Source organism: Bos javanicus, chromosome 17 (genome assembly GCF_032452875.1).
Source record: "Bos javanicus breed banteng chromosome 17, ARS-OSU_banteng_1.0, whole genome shotgun sequence".
In the NCBI taxonomy this organism is placed as follows: domain Eukaryota; kingdom Metazoa; phylum Chordata; class Mammalia; order Artiodactyla; family Bovidae; genus Bos; species Bos javanicus.
The window spans coordinates 20,878,731-20,901,048 of NC_083884.1; the positions used below are offsets into that span (position 1 = coordinate 20,878,731).

The 22,318-nt window shown below is 38.4% G+C and overlaps 1 protein-coding gene across 2 annotated transcripts; it reads left to right on the top strand.

Annotated features, from left to right (window-relative positions):
• Positions 1-359: 359 nt before the first annotated feature.
• PCDH18 (protocadherin 18) lies at positions 360-14,855 on the top strand. 2 transcript variants are annotated; one of them, XM_061384180.1, is made up of 4 exons: positions 360-3,390; positions 4,205-4,293; positions 4,383-4,546; positions 12,628-14,855. In XM_061384180.1, exons 1-4 carry the CDS (start codon positions 904-906, stop codon positions 13,293-13,295), a joined length of 3,408 nt encoding a protein of 1,135 aa, XP_061240164.1. In that variant the 5' UTR covers positions 360-903; the 3' UTR covers positions 13,296-14,855. The 2 variants fall into 2 exon arrangements, with proteins under 2 accessions (XP_061240164.1, XP_061240165.1); XM_061384181.1 differs by having other exon boundaries at positions 361-3,390; positions 4,208-4,293.
• The last annotated feature ends 7,463 nt before the right edge of the window (positions 14,856-22,318 follow it).

Below are 22,318 nucleotides of genomic sequence, written 5' to 3' on the forward strand. Positions count from 1 at the left end.
AGTTAAACCAGTACTTAAGGACTATGAAAAGCAAGATGATTACATGTTTGCGGAAGAAGAAAGGGCAATTAAGAAAACCAGGCCAATTTAAAATACCAAATAAATAAAGGCGACCAGAAGTTGATTTAAAGTTTTTCTTCTGTAATTTGTCTCTCCTTTGTCGTGGCACGCTCAGAGAAAGTGAATGCAGTAGATGCAGAGGAGGAAGGGAGAGGGGTGGAGGAAGGCAGGAGCAGTCACGGAGCCTCTCGTATCCTGCTCCCCCAGCCCCCACCGGCCTTGCTCTCCCAGGCTCGCTCTCTCCCGCACCCCCAGCCCCCGCCCGCCCCCCACCCCTCCCTGTCTCTCTCCTTCTCCCACCCTCTCCAGTCTGCCCAGCCCTCGCTTTGGGGACTCCATCAGCTTTTGATTTGGAAGGACGCTGATTGGCTGGAAGCGATTCAACACACGCCGGGCAAGAGAGCTTTGTCTGAGTTGAAGTGAAGTTGTACAGATTTTAGACTGGAGTCAGCAATCACGGGCGTTTAGTCTGCAGCCGAGCAGAGAAAGGGAGAGAGAATCGCTCGGGAAAGATCCATTGCGGACTCCGGCGGCACCCTGCAATAGATGGATTCCGACTACACAAGGGGGAAAACGCGGAGGTGACACTCTCTTTGCCTGCCAAGAGGACGAACGGCCAAACAAATGCAAGGACTGGACTCCATGCCGGTAATATCTGGAAGGCGTGACACGGTGTGTATAAAGCAAAAGTTTGAGAGCTGTTAATTGCTGTGCTGTGTTATTAAGAGACGCTTTCAAGTTTCCGGTACCAAATGTAGATTAGCTTTAAGTTGCCAAAGGAAGTTGAGGGGATTGGTTTGCTGTTTTAATTTGATCTGTGAGCGGAATCTCATAAACTGACCGATGTACCAAATGAATGCTAAAATGCACTTTACGTTTGTTTTTGCACTCTTGGTGGTGTCTTTCAACTTGGATGTGCTGGGCAAGAATTTGAAATACAGGATTTATGAGGAGCAGAGGGTTGGATCGGTAATTGCAAGACTATCAGAGGATGTGGCTGATGTGTTAGTTAAGCTACCTAATCCTTCTACTGTTCGCTTCCGAGCCATGCAACGGGGAAATACTCCTCTACTCGTGGTCAACGAGGATAACGGGGAAATCAGCATAGGAGCAAAAATAGACCGCGAACAACTATGCCAGAAAAACTTGAACTGTTCCATAGAGTTTGATGTGATCACTCTGCCCACTGAGCATCTGCAGCTTTTCCATATTGAAGTTGAAGTGCTGGATATTAATGACAATTCGCCCCAGTTTTCAAGATCTCTCATACCTATTGAGATTTCAGAAAGCGCGGCAGTGGGGACCCGTATCCCTCTGGACAGTGCATTTGATCCAGATGTTGGGGAAAATTCCCTCCACACGTACTCTCTCTCTGCCAATGATTTTTTTAATATCGAGGTTCGAACCAGGACTGATGGAGCGAAGTATGCAGAACTCATAGTGGTCAGAGAGCTGGATCGGGAACTGAAGTCAAGCTATGAGCTTCAGCTCACCGCCTCCGACATGGGGGTGCCTCAGAGGTCTGGCTCATCCATACTAAAAATCAGCATTTCAGACTCTAATGACAACAGCCCTGCTTTTGAGCAGCAGTCTTATATAATACAACTCTTAGAAAACTCCCCCGTTGGCACTCTGCTCCTTGATCTGAATGCCACTGATCCAGATGAGGGCGCTAATGGGAAAATTGTCTATTCCTTCAGCAGTCATGTGTCTCCCAAAATTATAGAGACTTTTAAGATTGATTCAGAAAGAGGACATTTGACTCTTTTCAAGCAGGTGGATTATGAAATCACCAAATCCTATGAGATTGATGTTCAGGCTCAAGATTTGGGTCCAAATTCAATCCCAGCACATTGCAAAATTATAATTAAGGTTGTGGATGTTAATGACAATAAACCTGAAATTAGCATAAACCTCATGTCCCCTGGAAAAGAAGAAATTTCTTATATTTTTGAAGGGGATCCTATTGATACATTTGTTGCCTTGGTCAGGGTTCAGGACAAGGATTCTGGGCTGAATGGAGAAATAGTTTGTAAGCTTCATGGACATGGTCACTTTAAACTTCAGAAGACTTATGAAAACAATTATTTAATCTTGACGAATGCCACGCTGGATAGAGAAAAGAGATCTGAATACAGTTTGACTGTAATCGCTGAGGACAAGGGGACACCCAGTCTCTCTACAGTAAAACATTTTACTGTTCAAATCAATGATATAAATGACAATCCACCCCACTTCCAGAGAAGTCGATATGAATTTGCAATCTCAGAGAATAACTCACCCGGGGCATATATCACCACCGTTACAGCCACAGATCCTGATCTTGGAGAAAATGGGCAAGTGACATATACCATTTTGGAGAGTTTTATCCTGGGAAGTTCCATTACTACATATGTCACCATTGACCCATCTAATGGAGCCATCTACGCCCTCAGAATCTTTGACCATGAGGAGGTGAGTCAGATCACTTTTGTGGTCGAAGCAAGAGATGGTGGAAGTCCAAAGCAACTTGTAAGCAATACCACAGTGGTGCTCACCATCATTGATGAAAATGACAATGTCCCTGTTGTTATAGGGCCTGCACTGCGCAATAACACAGCAGAAATCTCCATTCCCAAAGGGGCTGAAAGCGGCTTTCATGTCACAAGAATTAGGGCAATTGACAGAGACTCTGGCGTGAATGCAGAACTCAGCTGCTCCATAGTAGCAGGTAACGAGGAGAATATCTTTGTAATTGATCCACGATCATGTGACATCCATACCAACGTAAGCATGGAATCTGTTCCCTACACAGAATGGGAGCTCTCAGTTGTCATCCAGGACAAAGGCAATCCTCAGCTGCATACCAAAGTCCTTCTGAAGTGTGTGATCTTTGAATATGCAGAGTCGGTGACAAGTACAGCAATGACCTCAGTAAGCCAAGCACCCTTGGATGTCTCCATGATTATAATCATTTCCTTAGGAGCAATTTGTGCAGTATTGTTGGTTATTATGGTGCTGTTTGCAACTAGGTGTAACCGAGAAAAAAAAGACACTAGATCCTACAACTGTAGGGTAGCAGAATCGACATACCAGCATCACCCCAAAAGACCCTCCAGGCAGATCCACAAAGGGGACATCACATTGGTGCCTACCGTTAATGGCACCCTGCCCATCAGATCTCATCACAGGTCATCTCCGTCTTCATCTCCTACCTTAGAAAGAGGGCAAATGGGCAGCCGGCAGAGTCACAACAGTCACCAGTCCCTCAACAGTTTGGTGACCATCTCATCAAACCACGTGCCAGAGAATTTCTCATTAGAACTCACCCATGCCACCCCTGCTGTTGAGGTAAGATCACACCCTGTACCTATTCACTGACACACTCAGTTGTTAGTGGTCAGAAGTTGTCTATGCCTTAGTTCTTAAATGTTTCCATTACTAAGTAACAGTACTAACAAAATGGAAATTAAATAGGATGCACGTTACATTATGTGGATAAAGCAAATATACACACCTCAGCATGCTGGTCTTGAGTTTTTCATAAAGAATATGCTTGCATGTACTATGTGTAATGTTGAAAAGTAAATGTCAAGCTAGCAAAGGACTATCTAATTAGAGTCCCCTTATCCTCAGACTATGATACTTCAAGCCAGAAACAAAGGGGCTTGCTCTAATTCTCATAGTTATGGTCTCTAAGAAAAATTTTAAAATGGAGGCTTCCAGAATCCCATCCCAGTGCATGTGTATTTGTTCAACTTTTGAAATTTTTCTGACATTATTTTGACTACATGTATTTTACAGCATTTTACAGCATTTCCCATGTATTTCTGGAGCATTTCCCATGTATTTTTATAACTGATCACTTTAACCTGAACAATAAAATAGAGGTAATCAGTCATTTTTTAAATAAAGGAATCCTCTTTCAAAAAGAAAATGTCAGCTGTATGATAACATCTAAATCTCTCTGGGACTTACTTCAGTTCTGTTTGGTGGCTGGTTGCATGGTCTATCAGAGTCTAGCATGTATAGGTCTTTAAAATGAAGATAATATGTTCAATTAATTAGGATGAAATAGTGAGTAGTAACTGTAATTGCTTGCTTAAAGCTTTTGAGCACTGGGGGATTTGTTTCCAGGAATCAATACAGTCTGTTTGGTTTCTAGCAGGTCTCCCAGCTTCTTTCAATGCTTCACCAGGGACAATATCAGCCAAGGCCAAGTTTTAGAGGAAACAAATATTCCAGGAGCTATAGGTATGAATGACCCTCCTGTTACCTATTATATCTCCAATAACCTAATGCTGAAGAGTAAAATCTCTACTTTCCCTGACTTCTCTTTCTAGATATGCCCTTCAAGACATGGACAAATTTAGCTTGAAAGACAGTGGCCGTGGTGACAGTGAAGCAGGAGACAGTGATTATGATCTGGGGCGAGATTCTCCAATAGACAGGCTGCTGGGTGAAGGATTCAGTGATCTGTTTCTTACAGATGGAAGAATTCCAGCAGGTAAGAGTGTCACCACAGTGACAAATAGATAAATCTTTATTTTTCAGGTCTACTGCACCAGTGGAGTGAGTGGTTTCTCCCATGCTTTTATTTTTTCTTTGTACTAAAGTAGCTATATGCACACTATCAGTAATGAACATAAATTGAAACAATTTTATACTGCTTAATTAAAATTCATAGTAATCAGTTGGTAGAGAAAGGGAATAAACAGGAAAGCTTAAGAGGACAAGAAGGAAGGAGTGGGCAGAGGAGGATAGAAAACCACACCACTTCCCTCCTCTTTTTCCCCTATCCACTACTGCCATAGGGCACTCTTGAGCAATTCTGTCAAATTACTGGGTGGTTGTTTTTTATTCAGACAGCCTGTTTTGGTGCCTAGTGGTAAGCAGGACTATAATTTGGAGGACACATTTCCTGTGATGGGAACCAACTCACATAATCAGAGATGAAAATACACTAGGGAATGGTATACTTCAATCACTAAAAATAGGCAAAAGAATGCATCTTTGTAGGTGGCAAGCATGGAATATTTTTTGCCACCTTTCATTTCATGTCTCCACTGTAATGAAGAGGGGGCAGGAGTCCAGGAGGGGAATTTATAAGCACACAGCTAGATGGAGGAGACCCTATTAAGTTGTGAGCCACGTTTTCCTTAGAGTCCCTCCTCTCTAATCCTGCAGTAGAAACTCTCAGATCCAGCTGAGTAAATACTGACTGCCTCACTGTAGCAACCCTGTTACTAAAGACTATAATATTACATCAACCCTTCAGAACCTATTCCTATGGCTACTTATATTTCTAAATTCCACTGAATGTTGATCAAATAACTGCCACTTGATAAATGAATAAATGAAATGATAAATGAAAGAAAGGGAGAACAAAACTGTATTACCTGTGTGAGTGCATGAACAACTGTTTCCTAAATACAGATAAATAAGATAGTTTAGGAAATAGACCTGAGAGAGCTTCAGAGAGCCACCGAAACTCAGTGGAAATCAGTGAACAGAAATGCTAGCTCTTGTAAACTGTAGTCGTAATGGTGGCAGGAGCTGCAGGAGTATTACTATTAATCCAGGCAGTCACAGTCACCAGTGATGCGCCAGTGCTTCCTCTGGGCTCATGAGTTCTGTATCTGCACTGCCTCACCCAGCACTCTGGCATAGCATTTAGTGGTGGTGGTAATAACAGTAGTGTTTTTTGTTTTTTTTTAAGATTTGAAAACAGAAGCTTATAAAGGTTAAAAAAAAAGTATACAAAATCAAGCAATTTGTATATTTTAGAGGTGAGATTTGAACCCATGCCTCTACTCATAAACACATGTCTATCAAGAATAATATAAAGTAAGTGTTTTTTTTTAATACTTTGAGTGACATATTTGTTTTGCCTTTCTAAAGTCTTACTACCTGTCTGAGAACCAATGAAATGCTGCTTATTTAATTATGCTATTACTGTAATAGATACTGCATTTCTGACAGGATGATGTATGGGAAGGACTTCTAGTGGCATTAAGGGCTACAATCAATGTACATTGAAAGCTGATACTTACACAGTCACTCATGGGGGGGGTTGTTTGTTTTTGTTAAATTCATAAATTCTCTAAACCAATTTAAAGAGAAATTCTTGAAAAAACTAGTGGAATATATATGGCCTCAGATAATTTGCTCATAGAGAAACAGTTTTGTTATTCTTACCCATGAAATGAAAAAGTTGGCTGAATTTCTATGATTCTATAATACTGATGGAACTCAAATTTTGAATATTGATCCTTAATTTTCAATAATATAATTTCCCAACTTAAATTATTTCATAAAATGGAAACATATCATGGGTATAATATCAATATTTCCTGTTATTTTTTCAGTTGTAGAAGGTTGACTCATTGACACAATTCATTTATCACTATAGTTAAAAGAACAACTGCCCCTGCTTAGATAACCTTACCGGGCCCAAGTGATACCTAAAATCCTTTTTTAACTCTGAAATTCTCTAATTCAATAGCTAATCATGGTCTAATTTTTTTAAAAAAGGTCAGGACTCCTCTTTCATTCTAGCCTATAGTTACCACTGCCACCTATGTTCATAGCAGGAGAGTTATCTAATGCTTGAATTAGAGTAATTAAAATAAATGTTAAAGAATAAAGAATAATTGGGGAAACAATAGGTGGATATTGATAAACTCTAGATACTAGAGCCTTATTTAGTGAGTGACTTTAGACTCCTTGTAAGTCACATTTCTTCTGAAAGTTAGAGGCTCATTTTTATATTAACATTAATAACACCAGTTAATATGTAGACAAGTCTTTAAAAAGGAATTCCACAAAATTATACTTAATCTAGGTGTGTGGTGGGAGAGATCTTTTGCTAGGCCATGTAACTATATTATAATAGATTGTATTATAATACATATGCTTCTGCCTTATTAGCTTCTTGTCTCTATGTGGGGTACTGTAGAAACTATTTTAGAGGCACAGAGCACCAGGAAATCACTAATGATCCATAAAATATCTTAAGCTTTTTGTATGCTTGACTAGTATAGAAATGTGCATAATCAAATATCTATACTTAATTATCACCATCATTCTGATGATACATTACCCATATTCTGGTTTATTCTTCACACTTGCAGTTTCTTTCAACACATTAGTGTGTAAAAGTTTTGCTTTGTAAACTTTATATTCCCAGGAAATATTCCAAGTAGAAAAAAATGTTAAGTCCACATCTGAATGCCATTAACAGAAATCAGTACAATTTTTTTAAAGCATGGATATTTTTAGAATTTCAGTGTCTTATTCCAACTGTTTTTTCTGCATTAGACTGTGATCAAATATAGATTATGTTATGTTGCTTTGCCTGCCAACAGGGTCATTTCTGGTCATTCATTCTATTAATTCATTCTATTAATTCCCACAGGAGGACCCTGCATTCTGAACAGTAAAGTCAGCACGCATTTTTGTCTGTTGGCTCGTGTTTGTCAGCATACTTTCTTCCTTACTCATTCAACTTTGAATTACAACTCTATACAAATGCTTGCAAAATCTCCCTTTTCCCAAAGTGTTAGCTACACCAGGCTGTCCTTGCGATACTCCTTAACTGAGCTCATTTCATTTTTTTTTTTATCATTGTAACATCTATGATTACTTAATTCAAACATTCCTCTTTAATTCCTTGTCCTCTCCATTCTCATGGCTGGTACCCTACTTCTGGTTGCTTTTCTGTATCAGCACATGAAGTGGTATTCACTCTCCAATAGCTTCTTCCTTTGTCAAACCTTTCTTTCATATAGCTTGAACAACTTTTTCAGAACGTTTTATAATTTTTAGTTCAAAAATAGTTATTGACTTTTGTTGCCTGGCAACACCTAATTAGCTGTTTGTCTTGACATTTCAAGGCCAGTGAAATCCAATCCTAGCTTATTAAATTTATTTTTTTTAAATCTTTTGCAATAGGCAGGGTTATTTCTACATAACACAGCAATCCTTTGGTCATGTTCACCTTTCTACCTGAAAAACGAGCTTCTCTTTACTTTGCCTATCTCAATTCTATTCATCTCTCAAAATTTGTTTCAAGTTTCTCTTTAACTGCTTCAGCATCCACCTATACTCTTTTTTTTTTTATTGAAGTATGGTTGCTATACAATATTATATGTTATAGGTATATAATACAGTGATTCACAATTTTTAAAAGTTATATTTCACTTATAGTTATTATAGAATATTGGCTATGTTCCCTGCGCTGTATATATCCTTGTAGGTTATTTATTTTATACCTAATAGTTTGTACCTCTTAATCCCTTATCCCTATCTTGCCCCTCCCCTCTTCCCTCTCTCCACTGGTAACCATTAGTTCATTCTCTATATCTGTGAGCCTGTTTCTTTTTTGTTATATTCACCAGTTATAGCTTTTAGATTCCACATGTAAGTGACATCCTACATTTTTTTTTTTTACATATTGTCTCAGCATCATATAATTTGACACCTTAGACATCTATGACCTCATTTGTCACACTTGATTATTCTAGTACTGGAAACCATTTGAGAGAGGGGAGCTATCACACCATTTTACATATGTCAGGCTCTTAATAGATTGATAACTCAATGACTAATGGCTTGATAGGAGTTAGGCATATATTTATCTTCTTATACTCAATGCCTCTTTCCTGTCCTGCCTATAAGGTCTAGTACAGAGACAAAACTCACCATCTTGCTGTGGGAAAATAGAGTTTTCTGTTTCCCCATGACTTTCCCTCTTCAGAGAAAGTTTAATCACTGGACAGGAGCTTTCCAGGAACAAAGGAAGATTAGCCCCTTGCACCACTAGCCAACAAGTCCTGATTCGTTGGAAATGATGTAGAACACCTGTGACACTAAGCTGTATGCACACTGAGAATGATTTCGCACAGTTGAGTCTTGGGGTAAAGGTTGCATATCAATGAAATTAAGAAATGCCCCTTCTGTGCCACACTGTTCCTCCATCTCTATTATTTTAGCTTTCCTTATCCCCATTAATCTTTATTCATTAATTTTTCATATTTTTGAGTTTTAAAAGTTTATGTTAATTTATTATTTTATAACTAAAGCCCAGTTTGTTTATTGTGAAGTTATAAGATAGCATTCTCTGCCTAAAAATTCCTATGACCAAATTTACTTTTTATACAAACTGTTGTTTTAATTACTCAGATGGTATTGATTGTGATTTTCATTACATTCTGTTCTCTAGAAAGCTGATCATGCTCAGGATTCTTAGAAGCTTGTGTAATTTTTCCTTTTCTCCCCCATCATTAAACATAAAACAAAACAGATTCGATCAAACAATTAAGACCGTCCCACAGAATTAAAGGCCAGAAAACAACTGAAGAGATGTCTTTAGGTCTGTTACTCTTCCTTCTAAAAGGATGTGAGTAAGACAATACAGACAGATCTCCTTTCCACTTTTAGAGACCCAGGGAATTAAGGAAAAAATTAATTACCATTTGATAGTTATTTCAGTGCTTAGAAAACCTCATGGCTATGGAGGTATTCCAGTTACTTTCAACACCTTTTGATTTTGTCCATATATGATAAACAACAACAGTTGGTAAATATCCCCCAATAGTAATAATGCTTGAAGTCAGCACATCTAAATCTTTTTTATTCTTGCTGATTTAAATGTCACTTTTCTTCACAGCAAAATGACACAAGGATTCTCAGTATTGCTCTTTCTCTCACCCCATTGTGATTCCCACGGGATTGGCATTCACACTATCCATCATTTTCCATACTTTGAATTTCTAGCCTTCCTAACAATCAGACATTTTTTCTTACAGTTCTTACTCTCATTTATGTTCTTCAACTGACTCCTTCTCTATTAAGAATTGAGGCCCAGAATGGATGAGGTATAAGAACAGAATTATCTTCGAGATGCACATGATGAAGAGCAGTGACTTCCACACCTTTGAACAAAGTCCTTTACATCTCCTTTTCTGAAAGGCGACATTTACTCTTCACTTTCTTGTGCATAAGTCTTTTCCAAAATTTTATTTTATTGTATGCTGCTGCTGCTAAGTCGCTTCAGTTGTGTCTGACTCTGTGTGACCCCATAGATGGCAGCCCACTAGGCTCCTCTGTCCCTGGGATTCTCCAGGCAAGAATACTGGAGTGGGTTGCCATTTCCTTCTCCAATTTTATTGTATAAGAACACTCAATATGGGATCTACTCTATTAACAAAACTTTAGCTGTGTGATATTGTTAACAGTAGGTAGAGTGTTGTACAGCATATCTCTTGAACTTAATCTTGCTTAACTGAAAAATTGTGCTTTTTAATTAGCAATTTCCCAGTTTGCCTAATGGAGAAGGCATATGGCACCCCACTCCAGTACTCTTGCCTGGAAAATCCCATGGATGGAGGAGCCTGTGGGCTGCAGTCCATGGGGTCGCTAAGAGTTGGGCACGACTGAGCGACTTCACTTTCACTTTTCACTTTCATGCATCGGAGAAGGAAATGGCAACCCACTCCAGTGTTCTTGCCTGGAGAATCCCAGGGACGTGGGAGCCTGGTGGGCTGCAGTCTATGGGGTCACACAGAGTCGGACACGACTGAAGCGACATAGCAGCAGCAGCAGCAACAGCAGCAGTCTGCCTAATGCTTGTTAACCACCATTTCATTCCTGGATTCTCTGAGTTGGACCATTTTAGATGCCTCAAATACAAGGAATCATGCAGTATGTGTCTTCCTCTAACTAGCTTATTTCACAAAGCTTAATGTCCTCAAGGTTCACCCATATCGTCACATTTTAGAGAGTTTCCTTCATGTTTAAGGCTGAATAATATTCCACTGTATGCATATACTACATTTTCTTTATCCATTCAACAGTTGATAGACATTTAGTTTGTTTTCACATCTTGGTTATTGTGAGCAGTGCTTTTGTAAACAGGGGGAGTGCTGTATCTCTTTGAGATCTTAATTTCAATTCTCATGGGTAAATCCGAAAGATGGGATTGCTGGATCATATAGTGGTTCTCTCTTAATTTTTTGAGAAACTTCCATATTATTTTCCAAAGTACCTGCACCACTTACATTCCCAACATCAGTGTACAAAGGTTCCAATTCTCCACACTCCTCTCACTTGTTGTCCTTTGGGTTTTTGTGTTTGTGTTTTATTATAGTCATTCTGGTAGGTTGGAGGTGATTTCTCATTGTGTGTTTTGATTCGCATTTCCCTGATAATTAGAAAATATGTAGCGACTGCCTAGTCTATGCAAACACTTCAGACACTTTACCTAGTGCTGGGGATATAGCAAAAAGCACACTCAACAACTTGCTTCCCCTGACAGGGGATTTGGCATTGTTCAAGAGTCATCCTTTGTAGCAGTAATTTGGAAGAGAAATCATTCTTAAGCAGCCAGATCTACAGAATTAGCTCTGAATGTATAAGGATGGCTGATATCAATCCAGTTTTAATTCAAATATAAGATAATTAGTTTGCATTTTCTGCATACTGTCATTTGAGCTAAAATGAAATCATGATATTGAAAGGACCTAATGATCACTGAAAGAGATGGATGGTTTGTGGAGTGTATTTTACATCTTCACATTTCTTGGTGGTTATGTAGTTAATATGTTTGCCAAATTTAGAGATTTTTCCCTTCTTCTTCATTTTTCTGGTTTTCTCATATCACTGATTATATTCTGAGTGTAGCCACTCACATTCCAATGGGGCATCATAACATCTGGAAGAACTAACCAGTGTTTTTTTCATATTCTTCATCTGTTGATAACTTTTCCAACTTTTTGAATTTAAAACCTCTAAAAGATTTCTTCTTAACAGAGTAACTGCAGATGGCTGGTAGTTGAGGATAATTTGCACTGCTGTTTTAAGTAACAGTCAATAAATAATCCAGTATATTTTTATGAGAGATTGATAAGTATAATTACTTATTATTTTATTATAAGTGCCTCCACTAAAAGTAAAGTAGGTCAGATAGACTACATTATAGAAGGTACTCAAAGGTGTTACTCAAGGCTTATCTGGTAGCATTCTAAAGTTATGGATTTCACCGTATACCTCTGGGTTTTCATAGAGTTTATGTTCAGCAAATATTTCATCACTCACACCTTAGCTCTCTTCCAGACATTTTCATTTGTAAGTTATCCATCCATTTTATTATTGCATGAGGAGCAGATGATATTCCTGAGAAGTACATGAGTCATAATCCTCCTTTCTTATTTGATGGACAAGAAAAAGTATATATACCAGGAGACCTGGGTTCGATCCCTGGGTTGGGAAGATCCCCTGGAGAAAGGAAAGGCTACCCGCACTAGTATTCTGGCCTGGAGAATTCCATGGACTATATAGTCCATGGGGTCACAAAGGGTTGGACACGACTAAGAGACTTTCATACACATACACTAGGTCCATAAAACCAGCAGTCATATTCAAGTCGTAATTATAGTCCATCTAATGTGTAAAGTAATAGGTTAGTATCATGATGATGGTTTAAAATTGTGTATTTGAAAAAAAAATTACGAAATTTTCTATTATGTTTGAGTCACACGACATGTAACACTGAATCCTTGTTGCTTTTGTTGTTTTCCTTGAGTACAGCTATGAGGCTGTGCACGGAAGAGTGCAGGGTCCTGGGACACTCCGACCAGTGCTGGATGCCGCCGCTGCCCTCACCCTCCTCGGATTATAGGAGCAACATGTTCATCCCCGGGGAGGAATTCCCAGCGCAGCCCCAGCAGCAGCATCCGCATCAGAGTCTTGAGGATGACGTGCAGCCTGTAGACTCTGGTGAGAAGAAGAAGAGTTTTTCCACGTTTGGGAAGGACTCCCCAAGTGAGGAGGACTCTGGGGACACCAGCACTTCCTCTTTGCTCTCGGAGATGAGCAGCGTGTTCCAGCGCCTCTTGCCCGCTTCTCTGGACACCTATTCTGAGTGCACTGAGATGGACCGATCCAACTCACTGGAACGCCGGAAGGGACCTTTGCCAGCCAAGACTGTGGGTTACCCACAGGGGGTGGCGGCCTGGGCAGCCAGTACGCATTTTCAAAACCCGACCAACAACTCTGGGCCCCCACTTGGAACTCACTCCAGTGTGCAGCCTTCTTCAAAATGGCTGCCGGCCATGGAGGAGATCCCTGAGAATTATGAAGAGGATGATTTTGACAATGTGCTTAACCACCTCAATGACGGCAAACATGAACTCATGGATGCCAGTGAGCTAGTGGCTGAGATTAACAAACTGCTTCAGGATGTCCGCCAGAGCTAGGGAATGTTGGCAGAGCATTTTTGTTTCCATGTTTATGGAAATAGGAGACAGCAAAAACCCTCAAAGAACTGGCACTGCCCAATAGTTGCATTTATCATAAATGTGTCTGTGTATATTGAATATTAAATACTGTATTTTCGTATGTACACAATGCAAGTGTGATTATTTTAATCTGTATTTTAAAAATACATTTGTACCTTATATTTATGTGTAATTTAACAGACAAATTTTATTTTTTTACTCCCATGACAAACATGTCTTTCCTAATCATGTAGAAACTAGCCACTGTTTAAATCTGATATAATATTCAACCACAAAGAATAAACGCACTGCTTAGATTAGTTATGTTGGGGAAGAAATTGTTATCCTGTAGGAATAACCCCACTAAAGCATTATTCAATTCTTAGTTCCATTAAGTGATCCAGCTTTTTTCATTACCTTTTTTTGGAAAAAGTAAGCATCAGTAAACTGTTTATTTTATTATTGTTATTATTGTTTTTATTGCTCTTGCTAGTTCTAATAGTTCAGTTCCCACAGTAAAATTGAAACATGAAGTGAAATTTTATTTCAGGACTGGGAAGTATCTTTCACAGACGATGATTTAAAGAAATAGGAGTAGAATCCGTTTTTAACTCCCAGGCTCCTACTATTGCAGGGTGTCACACTGGCCTGTTCTTGAGAATACTTCTAAAGTATTATCATCTACTTATAATCAAGGTAAACAATGAATTTTATTCCATCCTTGTAATATGAGAGGTGTCCCAAGGAAATAGAATCTTGTCCTTTAAATGGATAACTGTATATTTTAATTTAACAGCATAAGGTATTCACGGACAAAGACAATTATGTCGGTGTCCCTCCTAGGGTAGTAATAAATATAATTGATTAATCCTGAAACTCTTCCATTCAAATCTTCCCCTCTTCTCTAACAATACTTGAACATTTTTATTTTTTGCAATGTTTTTTTTCTATAACTCTTCACTCTTAGCTTTTGTCTCTAGAGCATGATCTCATATTTTTGCTTTTATTTTTAGTATAGGAACATTGATAAAATTACAGTTTTTTACTGCAATTCTGTTTTAGTTGTTGCGTGACAAACGGCAAATTCTTTATTTATTGTGCTGTTATGTCTCTGTGTGGAATGCCTTGGTAAGGGACATTGGTGTTATGACTGTTCTCGTTTATGACCAAGCTTCTATTAATGTTATTTCTATGAATACACTATCTTGATTGTACTCTCCAGAAAATTTTACTGTCAGTGAAAATAAAAGGAAAATTAAAGTAAAGCTAAAGAACTGTCCATAAATCAGAGTCCTGTTCCTACATATACATTCAAAAGTTTTGCAAGAAGCATACCCTTCATAAGAGCGTATTTCAGTGTTGGGTTTTGAATAGTAGAGTGGGAACATTCAATTGGCTTGGCAAACAAGAAAAACTACAATGGAAAAGGAATGAATTTGAGATCTGTAATGGGAATGAAAGTAGTCTACCATATTTCCAGCTGATTAAAGAATTTAAATGCATTTGAAGTATAAATAAAAAAATAATAATCAATAGTAACTGCTTGAACACTTTTCAAATTATTTCTCAGAGCATATTGTGTTACACTGTGTCAGGGAAAAAAGTCTATACCCTTAGAGTGTTTCCAAGAGGTGAAAATTTTATCTCCCTTGGTTTACTAGTAGGGAAATAAAAGACTGGAAAAGTTAAATAACCTTAAAATGGCTGAAACTCAGGTATTTAAATTCTCAAATGAGTACCACATCATATAGATATGTTATATCTTTCAAAAGGCACATCTTCCTTTGTAGAAAGGATTGCAATTACAAGTGAAATTTCAGTTTATTTTTCAGCAGGTTATACATATAAATGCTAACCACACTGAAATACATTTTGCTTTTCAACTTCATTTCTTTTCAGTACACATTATCATTAAGAAAAAGACTTTTATAATTTCACTGTTCTTAATTTAAAGCATCAACAGTAATTTAAGAAGCAAAGCTGGAAATCAATGTTTGGATGATGTAAAATAAATAAAATGCACTATTGTATTAAATAGAAGACCTTTGTCTATTGTCTATACAGTGAGCATTTCATCTCAAATTCCTTGCTTCTCCAGTCTCCCTCACTTCTTATTACTTCCCATGCCACAGGTTAAGGATATTAGTGCAAAATTTTCACTTTTCACAGATAATTTCTCAGTGAAGGCTGGAATATCTGTTCCATCATAGCAACTTATCTCATCAGATTTATATTTCCTCTCTTTTGATATCATGCCCTTCCTCTATTTGAAACAACTAAAAAGCACTTAAGGAGATTTCTTTTTCCATTCCTTACTGGATTTCACCTTACTTGATTCCTTTAAATGTTGACTTTACTCGATTCCTCTCAATGTTCTTCAATCATAATCATCCATCAAGACAATTTTCTTCCAAAAGTATAATTTGACAGTGAATCTATTCCTTTTTAAATGCTTATTTATAGGGTGATTAGACAAATCTTCCTTTTAAATGCTTGTTTATAGGGTGATTAACAAATCCTTCTTTTAATAAAATGCCTATTTATAGGGTGGATTAGTATTGACTTTCATCAAATTCTTACAAGTTCTTAAAACGGTTATTCATTTATCATTTCTTTCTTTCTTGGTACTTAGCAGATGGGGCTTATAACTGTGTTAATCATTTAAATTCTTGTTCATTCCATCACACTTATATCAAATTTGCCACCTACCAATAGATAACAATTAAGGTAAAAGATGAGTTAGTTATACCATCTTTGGAGTCACAAAAGAAGTGTGATTTATGAAAATCAGCTTAGCTTCATTGTTTCATCCATTTGATACCAGCTAAGGTCAGAAAATATTCAAAACTGAGTTTGAATTACTGACACATTAAAATTCAGGGAAAAGTGGATCTATGTGAAATTTAGTTCTGTGGATGAAAAATGGATTGCCTGACATAGCAACTTGCAATCCTGCAGGAGCTCACAGAACTGATCCAAAACAATTCAGTCAATTTGCCAAATTACTGAAAAGTTTTGATGTTTCTGTTCCAATTCAATATATCTTGATAACATATCATCACAGTATTGAAGATTAAGGATACACTGAATAGGCAATAAATATCACTATGTAAAATTAAAGCCAAACCATGTGAAAGTCTTAAAGACTTGTGTTGAATATTAAAGGGAAAAAACAGTGCAAGAACTTTTCTTTTAAAAATGCCTGTATATTGACTTCCTTCATTGCAAGTTAAATTCATAAAACAAAGCTATCTTATATTTCTAAGCTGTCTTATATATTGTGAAAGTGTAAGGTGCCAAACTGATTGTGATAATTTTAATATGGTAAGTGAAGTGTTTGTAGCTCAGTCATGCACTGTAGAAGGAACTGGCAACCCACTCCAGTGTTATTGCCTGGAGAATCCCAGGGACGGGGGACCCTGGTGGGCTGGCGTCTATGGGGTCACACAGAGTCGGACACGACTGAAGCGACTTAGCAGCAGCAGCAGCAGCAGCAGCAGTGTGTCTCTTTAAGATCCCATGTACTGTAGCCTGCCAGGCTCCTTTGTCCATGGGATTCTCCAGGCAAGAATGCTGGTGGAGTTGGGTGCCATTTCCTTCTCCAGGGGATCTTCCCAACCCAGGGATCAAACCTGGGTCTCCTGCATAGGCAGGAAGATTCTTTACCACTGAGCCACCAGGGAAGTCCCTTTAATATATTAGGATGTCTCTAACATGTGAATGTTGGAAATAATCCTATATGGCTACGTAACATTTTAGTAAATTAGGACCACTGAAGAGTCACGTCACTCTGTTTAGTTTCTAGAACAAGCTGTAAGTAACTTTTTGGAAATAATTGAATGATACCTAAAGTATTACATTGCAATTGAAAAAAAAAATGCCCAATTGTGGTTTCATTCTTCATCTGTGTAACTGTAGTCATACAGTCAAGTAGATATATTTGTATACCAGAAATAATAAGACCTTTAATATAATGTAAACCAAAAAATAATTAACAGGTAGGCACCATACAATAGATCTGAAAGTGATAGTCTATAGTTCTCATTAATTTGTATTTTTATTATAAGATAGCTTATACAAGTTGTGGAGCTGTTAAAATAATTTTATGAGGCACTGACATTGCAAAAATTGCCACCAAAATTTACATACTTCCTGACTTTTAAAACCGCAAAACACATTCTACCCTGACACTTTAAAATAATAGTTTTCTATTTCCTTTTATGACTTCTGCAAGTTGCTCTTTATTCTTGTTTGCTTTTTCAGATTTTATCTCTTCAATTTATTTATTTTATGCTTCTCCTCCTTGATAATTTATCCTACTGTCCACATTTTATAGCAATCTTCTCCAAATTTTTGCATGCATATAGTTCTTTATATAACCACCCAGGTTTTATCAATTTTTTTATGTCTTTCTTTGTTATTGATATAATAGGAATCATATTTTTGAGGTATGAAGCTAATACCTTTTCATTCTCAATAAACCTTGCTCCTCTGATTCACTAGTTTAATAGCAGGGTAAATTCAAATGATTAACAAAGGGGTCATTTTATTTGCTCTATGTTTTAAATTAAAACTTTTTGAGTGCTTACAGACAAACTAGTGTAGAAAACTTTACTTTCATTGAGGGAGGAAATATTTTATTCCTAAATATGAAACACTTCTGTTTACGTACTGAGGGTTAGGCTAGAAAGGTAAGCTTGGAGTTTTACTAAGTTAAGTACAAGAAAATGAATAGTAAGTAAGAAAGGGCCATAACCATAGAAAAGGAAGATAACAAGCAATTGAGAGCATAAAGCCCTAGAGATGAATAACGTGAGAAGGGTAAAATAGCAGATGCTTGTGTCTTTATTCCCACCTCCAGTGATCTTCAGAAAAAGCTGTACAACAAAGGAGTACCTTTGGGTCCTGTTTGGGGAAGGTGTCTTCCCTTTCCCTGACCCACCCTGTGCAGGAGTGCAGACTTGGAAGGAAGAGGTGCAGGCGTGCCTCTGGGCATCGTTTCTCCTCCTCACTGCCTCTGGGTGAACGATAGGATATTCAGACTTTCTTTCTTATCCAAAATGGGGGAGAAGCTGATGTTATAAACTGTATTTACCTCTCAAAGTACTTTTATCTAAATGAACGAAACTGTTCTAAAATCCTCAGGTGCATTCTTGTTTTATTAAATGGTACATTCTGCAGTTGAAAACAGCTAACCACAAAATATTCTAGGCAGAAAAAGCACAGATTTTCTCTTTGGAAGAAGACCTTTGTGTTAGGTGCCAAATCATCTATACAACTTGCAGTAAATACTATTCAATCCAAAAGTGGCATTAAGAATGTTTCAAAAATTCTCACCAGAAAAATATTTTCCAGTCTCTGCCTTGGGATCTGTATCTTTTCTGCAAACCTATGCCTGGTGGCTGTCAGTGTGGATTTTGTGAACTTCTGCTAGAGATTTTAGTAACTGCCAAAAATGTAGACTGCCAAATATATGACAAGGCTACATGGCAATGAGGAAAGTACCAAAAATCTACAAAGTCCCAACAACGACACCTGACTCATTTCCGCACTGCTTTTCTCTCTTCCCTTTCTTCTTACTTTCTCCTTGGGTGGCATCTGAGTACACAGGCACTATGTAAACCATTCTTTAATTCAACAAATGTTTATTGTGCACTTTGTATCAGATACCGATCCAGGTGTTCCTTGAACAAAACAGACAACAAAGACGTGAAAATCACTACACACCTATTCAGATGAGATCAGATGAGTTGCTCAGTTGTGTCCGACTCTTTGTGACCCCATGAATCGCAGCACGCCAGGCCTCCCTGTCCATCACCAACTCCCGGAGTTCACTCAGACTCACGTCCATCGAGTCAGTGATGCCATCCAGCCATCTCATCCTCTGTCGTCCCCTTCTCCTCTTGCCCCCAATCCCTCCCAGCATCAGAGTCTTTTCCAATGAGTCAACTCTTCGCATGAGGTGGCCAAAATACTAGAGTTTCAGCTTTAGCATCATTCCTTCCAAAGAAATCCCAGGGCTGATCTCCTTCAGAATGGACTGGTTGGATCTCCTTGCAGTCCAAGGGACTCTCAAGAGTCTTCTCCAACACCACAGTTCAAAAGCATCAATTCTTCGGTGCTCAGCCTTCTTCACAGTCCAACTCTCACATCCATACATGACCACAGGAAAAACCATAGCCTTGACTAGACAAACCTTTGTTGGCAAGGTAATGTCTCTGCTTTTGAATATGCTATCTAGTTTGGTCATAACTTTCCTTCCAAGGACTAAGCGTCCTTTAATTTCATGGCTGCAGTCACCATCTGCAGTGATTTTGGAGCCCAGAAAACTTAAGTCTTACACTGTTTCCCCATCTATTTCCCATGAAGTGGTGGGACCGGATGCCATGATCTTTGTTTTCTGAATGTTGAGCTTTAAGCCAACTTTTTCACTCTCCTCTTTCACTTTTAACAAGAGGCTTTTGAGTTCCTCTTCACTTTCTGCCATAAGGGTGGTGTCATCTGCGTATCTGAGGTTATTGATAGTTCTCCCGGCAATCTTGATTCCAGCTTGTGTTTCTTCTAGTCCAGCGTTTCTCATGATGTATTCTGCATATAAGTTAAATAAACAGGATGACAATATACAGCCTTGACAAACTCCTTTTCCTATTTGGAACCAGTCTGTTGTTCCATGTCCAGTTCTAACTGTTGCTTCCTGACCTGCATACAGATTTCTCAAGAGGCAGATCAGGTGGTCTGGTATTCCCATCTCTTTCAGAATTTTCCACAGTTGATTGTGATCCACACAGTCAAAGGCTTTGGCATAGTCAATAAAGCAGAAATAGATATTTTTCTGGGACTCTCTTGCTTTTTCCATAATCCAGTGGATGTTGGCAATTTGATCTCTGGTTCCTCTGCCTTTTCTAAAACCAGCTTGAACATCTGGAAGTTCACGGTTCACATATTGCTGAAGCCTGGCTTAGAAAATTTTGAGCATTAATTTACTAGCGTTTGAGATGAGTTCAACTGTGTGGTAGTTTGAGCATTCTTTGGCATTGCCTTTCTTTGGAATTGGAATGAAAACTGACCTTTTCCAGTCCTGTGGCCACTGCTGAGTTTTCCAAATTTGCTGGCATATTGAGTGCAGCACTTTCACAGCATCATCTTCCAGGATTTGGAATAGCTCAACTGGAATTCTATCACCTCCACTAGCTTTGTTTGTAGTGATGCTTTCTAAGGCCCACTTAACTTCACATTCCAGGATGTCTGGCTCTAGGTCAGTGATCACACCATCGTGATTATCTGGGTCGGGAAGATCTTTTTTGTACAGTTCTTCTGTGTATTCTTGCCATGTCTTCTTAATATCTTCTGCTTCTTTTAGGTCCATACCATTTCTGTCCTTTATCCAGCCCATCTTTGCATGAAATGTTCCTTTGGTATCTCTGAGTGGCCAAAATCTGGAACACTGACAATACCAAATGCTGACACAGAGATGGAGCTACAGAAATTCCCATGTATTGCTGATGAGAATGCAAAGTGGCACTTTGCAAGAGAATATGGAGTTTCTCACAAAATTAAACATACTCTTACCACAGTGTGTTCGTCACTAGTTGTCCCCAACTCTTATGTGACCCCATGGACTGTAGCCCACGAGGCTCCTGTGTCCATGGAATTCTCCTGGAAATACTAGAGAGTGTATCTATTCCCTTCTCCAGGATATCTTCCCAACCTAAGGACCAAACCTAGGTCTCCTGGACTGCAGGCAGATTCTTACTGTCTGAGCCACCAGGGAAGCCCAGCCACCAGGGAAGCCCATGATCTAGCAATTGTGCTCCTTGGTATTTACTCAAAGAAGCTGAAAACTTACGTCCACACAAAAGCCTACCCCAGATGTTTATGGATGTTTTTTGTAATTGCCAAAACTTAGAAGCAACCAACATGCCCCTCAGTATGTGAACAGAAAAATAAACTATGGTGCATCCAGGAAATGGAATATTATTCAGTGCTAGAAAGAAATGAGCTACCAAGTCATGAAAAGATGTGGAGGAAACTTAAATGTGTATTAAGTGAAAGAAGACAATCTGAAAAGGCCACGTACTGCATGACACCTAACTATATGACATTCTGAAAAAGACAAATATATGAAGACAGTGAAAAGTCAGTGGTTGCCAGAGGTCTAGTAGCAGAAATGAATAAGCAGAACACAGAGAATTTTTAGGCAGGAAAAATATTCTGTATAATACTATAAAGATGGATATATACCATTATACATTTTTCCAAACCCACAGAACGTACAATACCAAGAGTGATGCATAATGTAAACCTTGGACTTTGGGTGATTATAGTATGTCAGTGTAGGTTCATCAATTGTTACAGATGTACCATCTGAGGGATGGTGTTAACGGGGGAGTTTGTGCATGTGTGGGTTCACAGGGTGTACAGAAAATCTCTGTACCTTTCTCTAAGTTGTGCTATTGACCAGAAACTGGTCTAAACTAACAAAGTATAAAAGAGGGAGAGAGAGGGGTAAATGGCAAAGCCAGCAGAGAGAAAGCCCCAGACTCTAACTGTCATGACAGAAAGACCATACACAGCACCAGAGCAGACAGACACTTCATATCAGGTATAATTTTCAACAGGACAGAGAACAGAATAGAGGCCCTGCTTTGTTAACCAACACACCTCCAGCCCCCAAACAGCAGCTGGCCTCTGATATATTCTCAACAAATACTTGTAGAATGCAAGGATGACTGTATGCTTCTCCTTGAACCTGAATGCTAGTCAGAGAGAAGGACTGAAAAAATATTACTACCATTAAATATTCAGTTATGATCCAAGCATACTAAGATATGTTCTGCATGACCCAAGAAACTAAGATAGTGGTAATAAAATAAAATTCAGTGTTTTCCCCTAACAGCATGAATTGGAAATCAAGAAAAACTGAGACCAAATATAATTGTTTAGGTCTCTTTTTCACTTTTTTAAAGGAACATTTAGGTATTTTGGAATATTTTGTCCTTATA

What these genes read in the sequence shown, in the direction of transcription:
- PCDH18 (XM_061384180.1), top strand. Translation starts at nt 904, where the DNA reads ATGTACCAAATGAATGCTAAAATGCACTTTACGTTTGTTTTTGCACTC. An exon ending in ATGCCACCCCTGCTGTTGAG is followed by an intron (nt 3,391 to 4,204) that starts GTAAGATCACAC and finishes TTTGGTTTCTAG; the next exon opens with CAGGTCTCCCAGCTTCTTTC. An exon ending in AGATGGAAGAATTCCAGCAG is followed by an intron (nt 4,547 to 12,627) that starts GTAAGAGTGTCA and finishes CCTTGAGTACAG; the next exon opens with CTATGAGGCTGTGCACGGAA.